Source organism: Periplaneta americana, chromosome 10, assembly GCF_040183065.1.
Source record: "Periplaneta americana isolate PAMFEO1 chromosome 10, P.americana_PAMFEO1_priV1, whole genome shotgun sequence".
In the NCBI taxonomy this organism is placed as follows: Eukaryota; Metazoa; Arthropoda; class Insecta; order Blattodea; family Blattidae; genus Periplaneta; species Periplaneta americana.
The window spans coordinates 176850198-176866333 of record NC_091126.1 but is presented as its reverse complement, the minus strand read 5'-3'; the positions used below and the strand labels follow the sequence as shown (position 1 = coordinate 176866333).

General features: G+C 34.2%; 1 protein-coding gene across 16 annotated transcripts in view; it reads left to right on the top strand.

Moving 5' to 3' along the window:
- Itpr (Inositol 1,4,5,-trisphosphate receptor) overlaps positions 1-14168 on the top strand; it is a 178033-nt gene extending 163865 nt beyond the window's left edge. For all 16 annotated transcript variants that reach the window (XM_069838497.1, XM_069838494.1, XM_069838491.1 and 13 more), the window contains 3 exons: positions 305-465; positions 3680-3841; positions 8647-14168. In XM_069838497.1, the coding sequence (XP_069694598.1) occupies positions 305-465; positions 3680-3841; positions 8647-8730 (407 nt within the window). In that variant the 3' untranslated portion in view covers positions 8731-14168. The remainder of the gene's footprint in view (positions 1-304; positions 466-3679; positions 3842-8646) is intronic.
- Positions 14169-16136: the final 1968 nt, after the last annotated feature.

Below are 16136 nucleotides of genomic sequence, written 5' to 3'. Positions count from 1 at the left end.
ATTTTATCATAGTTCCTTTCATCATCATCATCTGGTGCAGTGTAGATTGCCTCCTATGATGCATCAAGTGCAATGCTACAACAGAAAAAGGATGTAAATCTATGGCACGTGGGACACTTGGCTGAATGACACAACCCAAGTACCCACCATTAGTGGACCATGGAGAAATTGTAGCAATTCTTCATGTACTTTGTGTTTTGTAACATATTCATTATTCTGTTAATATTCACACTTTCTCATGCATTTAAGACCAATAAATCCTGGTAATAGCAGGTTTATTAAAAGTTACTAATGATATTTTCAGGTCTGAATCGATCTGCATTTGACAACAAAACTGTGAGCTTCGAGGAACATATTAAATGTGAACACAACATGTGGCATTACCTGTACTTCATAGTTCTGGTGAAAGTAAAGGATCCAACAGAATTCACAGGACCAGAAAGTTACGTTTACACGATGGTTAAGGTATTTTGTTCATTAATAATACTTCATTTCCTAACTTGTCCCATGAAGTTTAAAAGTTAAGCTCTGAGACTGCTGTGGTAAAGGAAGGTCCTATAAGTGGCTAAACGTCCACTTCAGCACTATCAGATATTTCCTAGTGTGTGCAGAGACAATCTCTGTTTTTGGCATTCAGAGATAACTGTGCACATTAGAGCACCATCAGTTGCCTGCAGTACTGACAGTACCAATAATTTAAAATAATTTAAAACAAGTTTACTATGCACTATTTGAAAGTGTTATTAGATATGGATTACTTTTTTTTTATATGGAAATAGTTCTGACCTTCCAAACATTCTGTTACTGCAGAAAAAGGCAGTTCGTATTATAACAATGTCATCACCCGGACTATCATGTAGATCTCTTTTCAAAAATGAAAAGATTATGACAGTCTACAATCTATATATTTTTAAACTTTTAATGTATGTAAACAAGAATATTACTAATTATACAAGTATAGTAGATCTGCATCGCTATGAAACCAGAAATAATGATCAATTAAACGTACCACATGTCAGGTTGCAAAAAAAAACAATCAAGCTATGTAATTACTGCAATAAAAGTATATAATAAGATACCAACAAATATAAAGGCACTTAATGAAACACAATTTAAATTTCAGTTTAAGAGATGGCTACAAAATAATCCCTTTTATAATTTGAATGACTTTTTTGAAAATGATGTAGTATTTTAGTTAAATTTTATTATTTTTTACTCTTTTAATATTTTAAATACTGACACATTGTTTTTTATATCATCACATTGACGAAGGCCTCTTGTATTCTTGTACCTTCAGGCAAATAAAGAATATTGGTTCTCTTGCTTCTTCATTGCACAATTTGATAACAAAACAAATAATTTCACACATCTCACTATGATTAGTTGCTCCTTTTCTCTGAACATCAACCATGCCAAACTGGATATTGTTGAATAAAACCTGCTGTAATGACAAATACAATCGTTATTGGAAATGAGTTTACACGATGTACTACTCATCTGTAACTCCTTGATTTATAATAATTTGGTTAAATGTAAAATAATAATAATAATAATAATAATAATAATAATAATAATACACTGTGAATAATTTCTGCAGCAAATTAGCTGACAGTTCTCACATCCTAACATCAAACAGAATTCTGATGTTGTTACGCTTCACAGCTTGCCTTGGTGTAATGATTTGTTATGAGAAAAAGAACACCTAACACCAACCTGTGCATACTATATGATTCTCAGCTTTGATTATTTTTTCCTCTCTTTCCCATTGCCACAAAGTTCAAGACAATAAAAGAATAAAAGTAATGCTGATAGAAGAGGGTAATAGGATTAATTATTTAAATTCATCATTAGGTAATAATGGATGCATTACTCAATTCATTGTTGAATTTTGCAGAATAAAATAGACCTAAATGATCAAATTGTACTAAAGAAAGAGACATCAAGTGAAATAATGTAAGTTATTTTATGAACAAGGTATTTTTACTTGGATGAATGCGTTAGAACTAACTATATCATGAGTTTGTCATGCAGTTAGCATTTCTGTACATTTTCTTTTCTGCCAGACTGTGCCTCAACGAATCAGAAGTGTTTGACACCACGTGATAGTACAGTCACAGTCTAGTATATACAGTCGCGAAGCTCAATACATGGTAAATATGAAACATTAGATAGTTGCTCACCACTAGGATCGCTAATATTGCCTCATTACAGGTAATGCAAAATAGTACCGTCACAGTCTATTGTTTCTAGCACCCTCAAAACTCAAGCTTCGTGACTGTATATAGTAGACTGTGGTACAGCACTCTCTCTTCACTCACCATCAAAGCTTCCCTCACAAAGAGCTCTTCTAGTCAGAAACGTACATTAGCTACCTACACACTGTTACAAGCACTGCAAAGCTGCCTTCCATTTTTTAAACATTGCATCAATGTTTATACTTCTTTCCAAATTAAACTTACACATTAATAATGCTCAAGCTCCATCCAAAATCAGAAATGAATCGGTGTTATCATCATACAGTATAGTGCAAAAGAAATGCAATAAAAATCCAATTGAAGTTCATTAAACATTTTCACATTCCACATAATTCTCAAATGAATTTTTTTTGTACTCGTTTGTATGATCTCTTTGTGCTGTTTTCTTGCAAACTGCACTTACATTGTACTTAAAAACGTCCTATGTTTGCACTGTATAAACGATGTTATAATGGACTTTATTATTTATTAATCTCTCCTTTTAAATATGTCAGAGTGGGAACAAAGCACAAAAGATAACTTTCAAAAACACTGTTCTTCGTTTATACCATATTCCTTTCTTGAATCCATTTCCTTAACCTATGAATGTTGGTTATTGTGGATGTTGGATGACGGGTTTTTGCTAATAGAGATGTTTGGAATCGTTGTTACTGTGCCACTTATCAAATAGAAACTCCGTTTATCACCACTAAATGTTTAAAAATGAGCAATAATTACAAGTAAGTTTGAATTTCATTTAGTGTTTTGCATTCTGGTATTCAGAAGTTCTGTAAATTGTTACAGTTTGAAATGCGTGTCTCAAAACTGAGGTTGATCAGTTTTAACATTAATTTTGAAATTAAAAATAAACTCTTTTGTGTATTTTTAAATAATTATAGCTATTCAAAATACGGAGTTGTACCAACATTTTTAGACAATTATTGAGGAAATGATTAAACTGGTACTGTAATTTTTTTTTCAAACATTTTACTTGTTACATTAGTCCTTAAGCCTATAATAGGACGATATTAAACATTACATTAGTAAGTTCAAGAGAAAGAAAAATACAAATTTAAACCAAACACATGCAGTAAGCACTTTCGAATATCAAAGCTAAATAAGATTATGTACAGTGCATAGCAGAACTCTCTCTGCTATCACTCAGTTATACTCAGTTATGTTGGCAGTAAGCACAATCTCCACACTAAGCTGGAATGTTATTCAGTTCAAGGGTACTACTTGCTCAAGGTCAATGCTCCGTTGCCTTGCCAGCTTAAGTGCACCCATGCATCTCTGAGTTCACTGCGGAGACAGTTTTGCTACGCAGTGTATAATAGTAATATTATATTTTATAGAATAACGTGAAATGTATGCAGTAATTAAATTAACGATTTCTTCAGATTAATGTAAATGATGTAAAGTAAGTAATTGGATTCCTGTTGCAGTGCCGGGACTTGGATTGGTTCCCAAGACTTCGAGCCATGTCGCTTGCAGCAGACGAAGGAGAAGGGGAGCAAATTGAGCTGAGAACTTTACAAGCACAGTTAGAGAGAACACAGACACTCGTATCAAATCTTTCTCAACAACTCACAGAGCTGAAAGATCAGGTGTGTTATTGTTTCAAACACAAAAGGACCAGAATCTGATCCCTTTGTAGATCGTAGAGTTAAAATGGTTATGCTTCTGAGTAATGAGTATGCATTGTGATGAAATTTGTACTGCCACTTTATCAGATTTGCTAAAACCCTTCCAAATAACCAAGTGACTGTTCATTTGTTTCTTTTTTCCTTTGCATGCCAGCTCTTCATTTTTTCTTCATCCTCAGCTCTCTCCTGCATACACCAAACACACCAAATAATTTCGCACCACTTACGAACTAATAGTCCACACCTGTGGAGTAACGGTCAGCGCATCTGGCCGCGAAACCAGGTGGCCCGGGTTTGAATCCTGGTTGGGGCAAGTTACCTGGTTGAGGTTTTTTCCGGGGTTTTTCCTCAACGCAATACGAGCAAATGCTGGGTAACTTTCGGTGTTAGACCCCGGACTCATTTCACCGGCATTATCACCTTCATTTCATCCAGACGCTAAATAACCTAGATGTTGATAAAGCATCGTAAAATAACCCAATAAAAAAACGAACTAATAATTAATGATACTTAATAACAGACTGGAAGAAATACCTAAATATAACACATCTACAATACATAAAAAATAAAGACTGTCTGTAGAAGAGCAGAGTTTTGATTTGTTAGTCTAAATCACACAAGCCAATCGTTAACTCATCCCCTTTCATTGATGCATGCTAGGGTCCTCCTTGGCAAACTGTCCACCAGTTCGTGAAGCATTTGTTGGTTCATTTGTCCCACTTTGCAATAGAGATTCTACATAAGTCTTGCAGATTGCATAACCAGTCTGGACGTGTATAAACAGCCATTTTTAATCGATTCCAGGCATGTTCAAAAGGGTTCATGTCCGGAAAACAAGCAGCCCACTCTATTTGTACTGTGCCTGCATGAAGAAGAAAGTCATTAATGATATGCTCATGAATTATCATACATACAGATCAATTCTTTTCCGAAATGCTGACAATATGGTCCCACTATTGGCTGGAGGCTGACGTCCCTGTATTGTTGAACCACAGTTTAGTATATACAGTTGCGAAGCTCAATACTTACTAAATATGCAAACATAGACAGTTGAAATATGCATCCATAGATAGTTGCTAGCCACCAGGATCGCTACTATCGCTTCATCATAGACTCTTTCCCTAGCAGACGATAAAATGTATTGTACTTTTGATATCGTGTTCTTTTGAAAAATTAACACCTTCCTTCCACTATTGAAATACGAAATACATAAGGTTTATATATTATTTTCATAAAGTATATATTATAAACTCACCTTTCTGGATCTTTCGGAAGGATAACTCTGAACTCTTTTTCTTAGAATTTATAGTGCAACAAACGTTTCCTTGCCCCATATTATTACTCAAATTATTGCATTTTAGCCATTTACAGTTATTACAATCGATAATGAACATTTCACAGTTTACACAGCTTTTCACAACAATGCGAAATACGGCACAGTCAATGCCTTTTCGATCTGTAATATATGTTCGGGTTTTCTATTTCAGTTTATGGAGCTCAGTGAATTATTATATTATAACTTTATTGCGTATCATAGCTAAGTTTTATTTAGTGTAAGGTGTCCATAAGTTCCGTTTACTTCTTGTTGCATAATATGTTGCAGAAATAATTACAAAACTGTGTTATTTTAATGTGAAGAGAATTTTACATGTTAACATAATCTTTTTGCATCAACATTTAAAGTTTAGAATGGAAGCTATTTAGAGGTTTAATAAAAAAGAATTTATATGATAATTTACATATAGTTCATCTACCTTCCTTGATAAAGACAGAAAATTTAATAGTATTAAAATACAGACAGATTGATGTGCGGAGTATCATACATGACATTATGCTTAATTATAAAGTATAATTGCGAATTTAGGAATATAAGATATAGTAAACATAACCTATAATATTTCCATATGAATGGCAGGGCACTGGAGACCACTAAAATTAGACAGAAAGGGGCAACTGGGACAGTAAACATAACTTATAATTTCAACATATCTAAATATCCGTGCGGTGCAACTGAAAATTATTGAATCATGCATAAATGAATGTACAATAATTTCGCAATATTTAATCGAAATAAAGGCAGGTAGGTCTATTACACATACGAACAACGTAATTTTCACACCAAAAATAATATTACACCTTAACTCGCAAGGAATTATGTCTGAAGTGTCTCCTAATCATTGTTTTAAATTTTATTAATGCAATTACACTACATTTTAGAGAAATTTATATGGTTGAAACGCCGCCCTTCGTGATCGGGTTAAGCGAGTCACATGGTCTGCCTTACGGCCTGTATTAGATCACGATGGCAGTGACACAGTCTATTGTTCCTAGTACACACAGCACTCCAAGCGGCTAGCAACTATTGCGAGAAATGCAAAAAATCACCCCAATCTTCGCGACTGTATATACTAGACTGTGGTTGAACCCTGAGGCTAGCCTGAGTGACCAGGAGAGGTGTACAGTGACTCAAGTAATGCTAATTCAAAATATCAGGACCCGCCATCTTTTTGTACTTGTTGGAGATGTGCAGTCTGACCTGATTGTCAACATTCGTGTTAAACAGTACACTGCTCCAATTCTGAACAGTCCGTTCTGCATGTTGTCTCACCCATCTGTAACATTCCTCATGCTGTTGAGATTAGAGAACTGAGCCTCACCATGGATATTGAGAGTACAGATGTACATCATACAATCTGTTTCGCATGGTTGGGTAGCAAAACGACCTCCTGTGGCCACCAGAAAATCATTATTGAAAATGGTAACATTGAGCTCGGGATTCCTCCAAGCCCAAATTCGCAGGTAGCTGTCATCTGCCGCAGTTATACCCTGTGCGAGGGAAGTCACCTACACTTCCTGTATTTTTGTATGTCCGAATCACATCACTCTGATTCACCTTTACACGTCTGACCACTTCTCTTGTTGACAAGAAATGACTGTGTAGACATTGTCAGACTTCGAGATTGGCTTTATTGGCACTGCAGAACTTCCGTACAATTCTGACAAGAGGACTAATCTGCTTTCTTAATGACATTATGCTTCAGCTGATAAACTTTCTGCCTTTTTAGTTTGTTTTGCTCTCAGTGCAGGTTTATTTACATTTCTAGATAGTTGAAGGGACTGTGTTATTGATGTAACAAATATTCGACACAGGGTAATGCTAGACGAGATTCACGAGGTGATGCAAAACTTTGTTTGATGTGTGTATTTTCCCTTATGCATATCATCGTCATCAGAACCATCACCACATTTATTAAGAAAATCATCTCTTCTTTTGTATAAACATTTGTCAAAGTAAACTATTTTTTTTAACTTTGAAGTGGCACTTTACTAAATTCTTCTCTCAAAACATTAGTAGATTCAGTTTCTTAAGTTGTAGTTGACTGGAAGTACAACCAGAGTGTGTTGGGTAGGTAAGCACAGAATAACGCACTGTATGATGAATTGAGTGGTTATCACTGGCTTCAGTTTAGACTTCACAAGTTCAAACCCGGCTGAGGTAGATGAATTAAAATGGCTACATGGCTTCCTTTGGGAGACAAGAAAGCTGACAGCCTCATGTCCCTGTTGGAAGGCTGCAGACAAAATTCGTTCCCATATTGAATTTCGACACTGAATGAACTCTGCAGTTGAAAGCATCATTAAATATAATGCTCTTCTTAATCCTACACTTACACAAGGCAATGGGTACATACAAGTTAAGTATGTATTAGTTGCTTTTTTTTTGTACCATATTTGCCAGTATATAACATTTTTATCTTCTTTTTTGTACACATTTTTGAGAGAGAAAAATTTATCACTGAATATTATAATTAATTTACAGTATTTCAAGTATAATATATGCATCAGTAATATGTAGATCTACTTTCATCAAATATCTAATCTAACTAGGAAAAAATACCTTTTTAATCTTCTTCGTCAAAACCCAGAAATTCATCTCCAGAGCTAAATGAAGAATCAATTGAAACCTCTTCTAAATCAGAATCTGAGTCCTCATACAACAAATTGTCCTCTGTACCGTCCAGTGTATTACTAATGTCACACTTCGTATATGATTTACCACTGTTTCAGTTTTTACAGCATCCCAAGAGTGTAGATTGTTTTTTATTCCAACAAAGATTCCACTAGCTGTCTGTGTTGACTGCAGCCTGGTGTATGAATATATTTCTCATTCTGTTCACTTGTGTTAGCTTCATTGATTATGAAGACGGCTACATTGTGTTCATCTACTTCTTTTAGTAATTCTGTGACCTTGGCTGGTGATAGGCCACAAGCATTGTATTGGAAGATGTGCACTGTACTTTTTAGCACTAACAAGTGCTGGTTTTTGCTTGCACTGGGGCTTTCTTCGCCTATTGTGACTCATTCTGCAGCAGTTGATTGCTCCCAGGGGACACCGTGTGGAGGCAAGTAGCTTCGTCCCCCTGAATATATACTTTTGTTTTGGATATTATATTTCCCCTCTTCTGAGTGTTGTGTTTGCATTTTTTATTTTTGTTCAGTGCTTCAGGACACAGAGCACATAGATGTGTTGTAGGTGAAAGCTACACTTGAAAGTATTCTCTTATTGACTCTTTCTTCTTTTAATTTTATTTGAAAATTTTATGACATTATATTAAATATAGAAATATATTGGAATGTGGCTACATCTCAAAGTGAGTAAAACTTTACCTATAAGATGAATATCGGTTAGAGTTAAAGAAGTATTGATTGCTCTCCGGTAACATTAAGTGAATGTGATATTAATTATGTCACTTGATACATTTCAGATGACAGAACAGCGGAAACAAAGACAAAGAATTGGCTTGCTCAACTCCACATCAGCATATCTGCACAACTTGCCAACACAGTAACCAAGCTGCCACCGTTTTGTCTTGGCTTACAGCTAAGAGCTTAAGTTTGAAAGATGTCCTGTAAGATGCAATATTCCGAAAATTGGTGATTAGATACCAATGAATTTCATTTCTGATTTTAGTACTCCACACAAAGATTTAGAACATAAAATCAGAAAATTGTACACAGTATGTATATGGAAGAGAAGTAAATGAATTTTTATAAATTCAAAATCAATTGTACATTCATACTTGACGTTTATCTTGAAACAATCTGAGAAGAAATTGCATGGCTTATTAATAATAGAAATGGTTATCGTGTGACAGTAATACAAATGATCACTGTATTGAAAGTTGTAGCAAACACAATTGAAATTTTTATTGCTGTCTCAGAAATGTTTCGCCAGGGGAATAACACTGATATTTCCCTTCAGTGTTGCAAATAAACACCAGCCAACACCACATGTACTCTTCATGTAAATATTAAACTTAGAAAAGTAAAAATCTTCAAAGGACAAAGAAACTGCACACTAAATTCTTATGCTGTTTTGTCTCGGAATATGGCTGAAGCACGTGGAAATGTGGCAGTGTCACAATAATATAAACAAACCCTTTAAAGAAATAGAGAGGTCAAATTCTGGACCCACCTTCAAAGAGAAGCTGTCAGAACCATCTTGAGTGGTCTAGATATCCAGAGCTTAGCCGAATTTTTATTTCTTGAAGGGGAAGAGATTTTAGTAAGTTTCTGTAACATTTAAGCATTATTTTTTTATCTGTTGTCGTTTAAATGTAATTATGGTAATCTCGATAAAAATAACTTTGATGTGCATGAAATGGATCATTTCCATGGCAGTGAAATGTGAATATAAAAGAAAAGGTATAGCAAGAAATTTGTTAGTAATACATGTTATGAACGATCAGAAGTGTGAGTAATAAACATCCGAAAAGTAACAATGATGTTAGAAGTCATTGAAGTTAAAGACATTGATTACTTAGTCATTATTTGAGAGAATATCTATGGAGAGAGATGTCTAAACATCTAGACACTAATACTGAATGGAAGGGAAGATCTCAATTTGTTGCAGAATTGATGGAATGCTGAAGACAGAACAGGAATTTGTCTTGTACCATGAGAATGATATTAATGAAATACCAAACACAGCATATGTCAGTAGTACGAAAGACTAGTATTAGACATGTTGGCGGATGTCAGCTTGGTTGGACTTCAAGCAAATATTCATATTTATTCAGTTTCAGATATAAATTCCTCACAGTTGTTTGTGCAAGATGTCTGATTTAAGCCGTTCATTTCTGTTCAGGCAGCCCAAATACCAGTCTAGACATGTGGGAGCTATTTAGTGGTTTCGCAGGCAGAATTGGGTGTATATAACGTCCACTGACATCGTCACGTGAATGTTGCGAATTTTAGTTTTCATGTGATAATTTTATGTTATACATGTGCAGTCAGTCTGTTATGTTATTATTTTCTTTCGGCTTTCCAGCATTCCTTATAGTCGCGTTTTTCATTGGATAGTGTTTTATCAAGTCATTTGTTCTTCTCATATTATTTCTTAATACATAAGTTATTTCCAATCTCTCAATTAATTTGTTTAGTTTCATTCAAAATAAATAACAGACATAATAAGAAGGTACCTGCAAAGAACAGACAGTGTAGAATTTTAACACAATTTATTCATTTATTTAAAGATATTTTGAGTATGCCATTTCTAGCAATACTACCATGAGAACATCACAACTTGAGTAAGTAAAGTAAATCCATGGTGCTACAGCCCATGAAGGGCCAAGATAGAGCATCGCCTATTATAGAACAATTTATTTCCATGATCATGCCTTAATAATTATTATTATAATTTTACCAACCAGCCAGCTGTTGGCCTCACGTCCACATGCCGAAGCAGAGGTGGACGATCATCCAACCAGAATGGAGGTGTTGTGTGGTTAGCACGATGATCCCCCAGCCATTATAGCTGGTTTGCGAAATCGGATTTTTGCTAGCTATCGTAGCTCCCCAAGTGCATCACGATGGTGGGTGGGCACCGGTCCCATACACTGGCCGAAATTTCATGAGAAAATTTTTTTCCCTCACGAGGACTCGAACCGGCGTGCATTCCGTAACGCAAGTCCTAGGCAAGATGCCTTAGACCACGACGCCACGGCGTTGGACTCATGACTTGAGTAAACCATGAAAAATTTTGGATTCAGACTAAGACATACGAAATCAATGACAATCTGCATGGAGCTGGACCATGTCATTTTATACTGCTTACTGAGATATCTTATATTAAATTCCTCTGTTACTGTCATTCACTTTTGTTGTCACGAGTGTCAGAGATTTGAACCGTGAATGATTACCGAAGGCAGGATTCAAGCTTTCACAGCTACTGCTGTGGAACATTCTGATCATAAGATGTTTCATGAGTTACATATTTCCATTTTAAACTAGTATCAACTGGAACCTCCTAGAATCACGTGCTATCGGAGTTCGACATTAAAGAGTACGAATTCTCACAGACAGTCGAAATATTCATAGAAACCATTACTCCAGCTGAGAGCTATTAAATACCTTGAGAGATCCACATATTAGAAATTAATGTTTCTTTACTGAAACACGTTGTATGAGTCAATATATTAATCAGTGTACCCATTTATATCTATTTATTATTTTAGTTGTTTTGAGTCATTAATAAAACTAAAATACAAGTGCTGCAAGTTAGAGAATTTCAACAACGAAAAGTGTCTACTCCTAGTCGTGTTGTGCGTGATGCCTAAAACAATTTATGAACAGCTTGAGTCAGACACCCTGTACATCAAAGAGAACAATTTATTGACAATTACTTAGAAACAATGCTAAATTCAGGATAATATATTTGTAGTTACAGTTTGTGTGGAGACTGCAAAGTTTGTGGTTGTACGATGGGTTATATTCATGTTCAGATGTTGGTTAAAATTTGTGTGAATTTTCGTGTGATTTATCAAATCATATTATTTACGTTTTCTATATTTATAAAAAGAAATACTCTAGATGTCATAATATTCATGTTGTTACATTTTTAAGGTTTAAGAGAATTTTAAGTGTGAAATGCCACTTGGGGCAATATTTTGTGTTTGTCTTTTAAATGTAGTTAAACCTTTTAAAACGTAAAAGTCCACAAACATGCAGCAGTTCTCTGATTAGTTTGTACCTACCAATTTTGAATTCATTTTTCCATAAAAGAAGTTACAAGAAGTGCTGCCATACATTTTGCTCAGTTATTAATTTTAGGTTTAATATTGGTATCCCAACGAATTCACATTGATTTAAATAAGAACTATCACCTACAGAGACTTCATTTAACTAAAGGATTCAGTGCATGAACTCACAAATTTGTATAGAATTCAATAATTTGCCGTCAGTTTTTGGTATATTCACACAAAATAGTAACAGAAATAGAATTTCAAGTTTTCCTTACGATTTCCTCCATGAAGTGCAATATATGAAGGTTGATCCCTCACATAAAATTAACTGTTCTCACCAGTACCTCAGTTTTAGACACAATCCCTTTGAAGAGAAATGCATATCGAACATTCCCTGGAAGATAGCTTGTTCAGTCTCTGCTAACCATCGATTTATGGCTTCCATTACTTCATTATCAGATGAAAACCTCTTCCAATGCAGCTATTTCTTAAGTTCGGAGAACAGTTTGTAATCGCTGGGAGCTTGATTTGAGGAATAAACCGGATGTTTAAACGTTGTTATGATGAAGAAGCATGCCTAGTTTCAGCTTGGTGCGAAATTTCTCCTTTTGTTACTGCTCATAACTTAAATTTGAAATTGCCATATTATGCACCTGTTATTGTAGCTCCGTCCTATACATAATCAAAATAACACGTTGTTTGTCCGAGAAAACAGACAGCATTATTTTCCCTGCCGATGGCTGCACCTTGAATTGCTTTGATTGATTGTCTTTGGATGACATTGATGAAACCAGGACTTATCCATAGTCAAAAATCTTACAAGAAACTTTTGCTTGTCTGTCCAGTACTTCAATAAAAGTTGCTGGCATAACACGACCCGCGATCGTTGTTTTATCATCTTAACATCTTGTAGTTAATTCTTTTATTAAAATATTAACGCGAAAAGTTTCAGACTTGAAGTTGCACCGGTAAATGCTGGCAGACATTTGTATGCCATAAATTAAGAACTCGGTCAGGTGTGGAGAACAGGGATCAACCATCATATAAAAAACTGGTATATTGTAATCATAACTCAGGCAGAACACCAATGAGCTATACACTATTTGTTATTTATTGTTAAATATCTTTATTTCAAGTAAGTATAAAAATACGAGATTAGCCAAATTTCATATGTTGTGGACTCTCTAACTATGCATATAAAATGACGATTATATCAGAAGTGAAGTTTTACCAATTGAGATTGAATTAAAAACTTTAAAAGCGTTGTTCATACGATACTGAGAGAATGTTAATTTAGTATGATCATAATTCAGTCAGTCTTGTATTATGACTGAAGGACTTCAAAGATAATTCATTCCATAAATGTGTGGGTCTGCTTTGTTTAAACCATGATTTATTTCGTTTTTTTGCCAATTGAGAGAAACATAGAATAGCATTAATGTGCAACAAAGACGCTCAGAAGTGCTCATAAAAATAGTATACAGTTTCGTTGCACAAAGTCCTTTGTTTATACCCAGTTAGTTTTGAGATTAGCACAAATGACGGTAAATCTTAGAGCTGTTCTCTTCATTGGATATTCCTCGGACAAGAAATTGATACAGAAATACTGTACAGAATGTGAAAGTACTCCCAGTACAGTGTGTTTTACTCATTACCAATACTCCACTAGTGTGACAAGAGTTTCTCAAGTCCTCAAGTACCCAGTTTTGACGTGTATTGTGACTTAATCAAGTGTCTGCTAATGTGATAGATTTTCTTGAACTTGGATCCCACCGAATGGTGTTTGCAGAACAATTACGGCATTAAAGATGGTGTGCGCTTGATTAAGAAACTCAGAATCTTGTAATTGAAAATGCTCAGTGTTGATCAATGTTAATATCACCGCTCATTAAAAGATAACGTACCAATAATATCCACGATACTTATGTAAGATCATAAACGTTGTTGATACACAGATACAAAGTATGTAGACATTATTTTACATATGTATAGCATGAGCAGTATATTTGAAAAGATCTGTATTTAGTTCGAAGTGCATTTTGTAAAAAGAGAATTATGTTGTGTTAAATCTATTTGTTACAAATGTTAATTATATTTAGTTTAATAGTCATCTGTGTAAAAATGTAGTACCTTAATAAAATAATTACTTAATTTTAAGAAACGATGCCAAAAATGGTACTGTATTAAAAAAAAAATTTGCCAATGTTTTATTGAGATAATGTTGTTACTTCTAACCAAGACAATATATGATTTGTTCCAAAATATGTCGCTGATTGTTGTTAATTACCAGATATATATCCATGGGCATTTCCAGTGCTTTTGTTACTGAGACAGGAGCTCAACAAGTAAAATTAAAACAGTAATGGTATACTGTAATCCAGATGGAAAGAAAAGTAGCAAGTATTCCTCTGTTTCCTGAAGATACTAATTACAATATGACGTTGTATTGTATTGTATTTGCATGATTCAGTTCTAAATGTCTTGTGATAAGACATTCAAATTTGTATTGCATTCTACCCTTTATGTGATGTCACCATGTAGCCGCCTTACAGAATTTGACACTAAATATTTATTTTAATCAGTCACTGTGGTTAAATATTCGAGAAAATGTGTGACTTGCCTGATTTTTAGATAAAATTTTATATTTGCACTACACTGTATGTTATGTTAAACCAATATCTTACGTAGTTGACCATTCAACACCACACACAATAAAATCATTTACACAACAAAGTATGTAACTCTTTCATTATGAGATTTACACTTTTACAGTCTTGAACTCTGTACCAGGTTTCACCAAATTTTTTTAAACCAGTGGCAAGCAATACCATAAATATAATGAAATAGGATGTGACATCAGGTAGGAAATGACACTGTGTTAACATATTTAAATCAATCTATGTGAAAGAGGCAGAATTTGTAAGGAAACACACCTTCATTCTTCCATGTGTTCTGACTCTAGTAAATTTACTCCTAGGTACTTAGTGTGCTACATGATGTTTGCAAATGGTAACATGGCTACTTTTTTTGGCGGCATAGACATGTTTCTGTCTCACTGTAGTTTCGTTTTTTCATGGATTAAATCTATTCAGACGCAATCATTAAGACTCAAAAAGTTATCGATTAACAGAATCTAGAACAAGAAATACATGATTCATATGTGAGTCAAGTGGTAGTGAAAATGTTATTAAAAAAAAAAAAAAATATCCCATGCTTATTTATTAGCGGTCAAAGCCTCTTGTCTTGCGTGTAAATTTGAGTGAAAGTGTTCTTCTCAAGATCTGGGCAGAAGAAGAAACTTATGCCTTCCAAGAATATTTTGGTACAAAACTGTTTCTTGCTCATTCCTTCACCTTATTATTTCATCTACATCTTGTTGTTCAAATAACATAATAGTTATAGTACGTATTTGAAGAATTAAAAAAAAAGAGTTACAAAACTTGCTTTATTTTTAGAATGTAATGTTACAAAAAATTAGAACATGTTAAAATAAATGTGTACTTAATTTTAAGATTGGTAGTATTTTATTCAAACATTACACTTGTCGTATTACACGAAAAGTGTTGGGTATACTCATCAGTACCATTATGCTAAACATATCACCAACATTTTCTGTGCAAACCCTTGTTTGATACTTGCATCACGCTGTGTATTCTTTGCTTAGTACCAGAAAATAGGCTTTATTTTTACAATTAAAGGAAAAGGTATCATCTTTACACTCCATGAAGGTAGAGCTGCCTCCCAGAAGTCACTTGGGTATGAATTTTTCATTCATCTCATTCTTGTAGTTCTCATAGCAATAGATTGCAATTTCTTAATAATAATTTTACTTTTGTCTCTGTCACATTAGAAACTTTAAATATAAAATACCCAGCAAATGAGTGGACACGTGATTTTACAGACGGATCCGCATCAGAATGTGACGAAGGGGCTGGAGCAGGTGGAATCTGTCAGTTCACCACCCTTTCTAAAAATTGTCGGATAACACAACAAATTTTTATGGAGAGATTCACGCCATTATTATTATTATTATTATTATTATTATTATTATTATTATTATTATTATTATTATTATTATTATTATTATTATTACTATTATTGGCTACATACATGTAAATACAATATTAAGATAAATAATACTTTCGAAATCTTCACAGTCTGGCACTAAGTCTGTTACCATATATACTCATATATTAGATTCCGTTTTCCCTCTTTTTAATGCAAAAAGTATG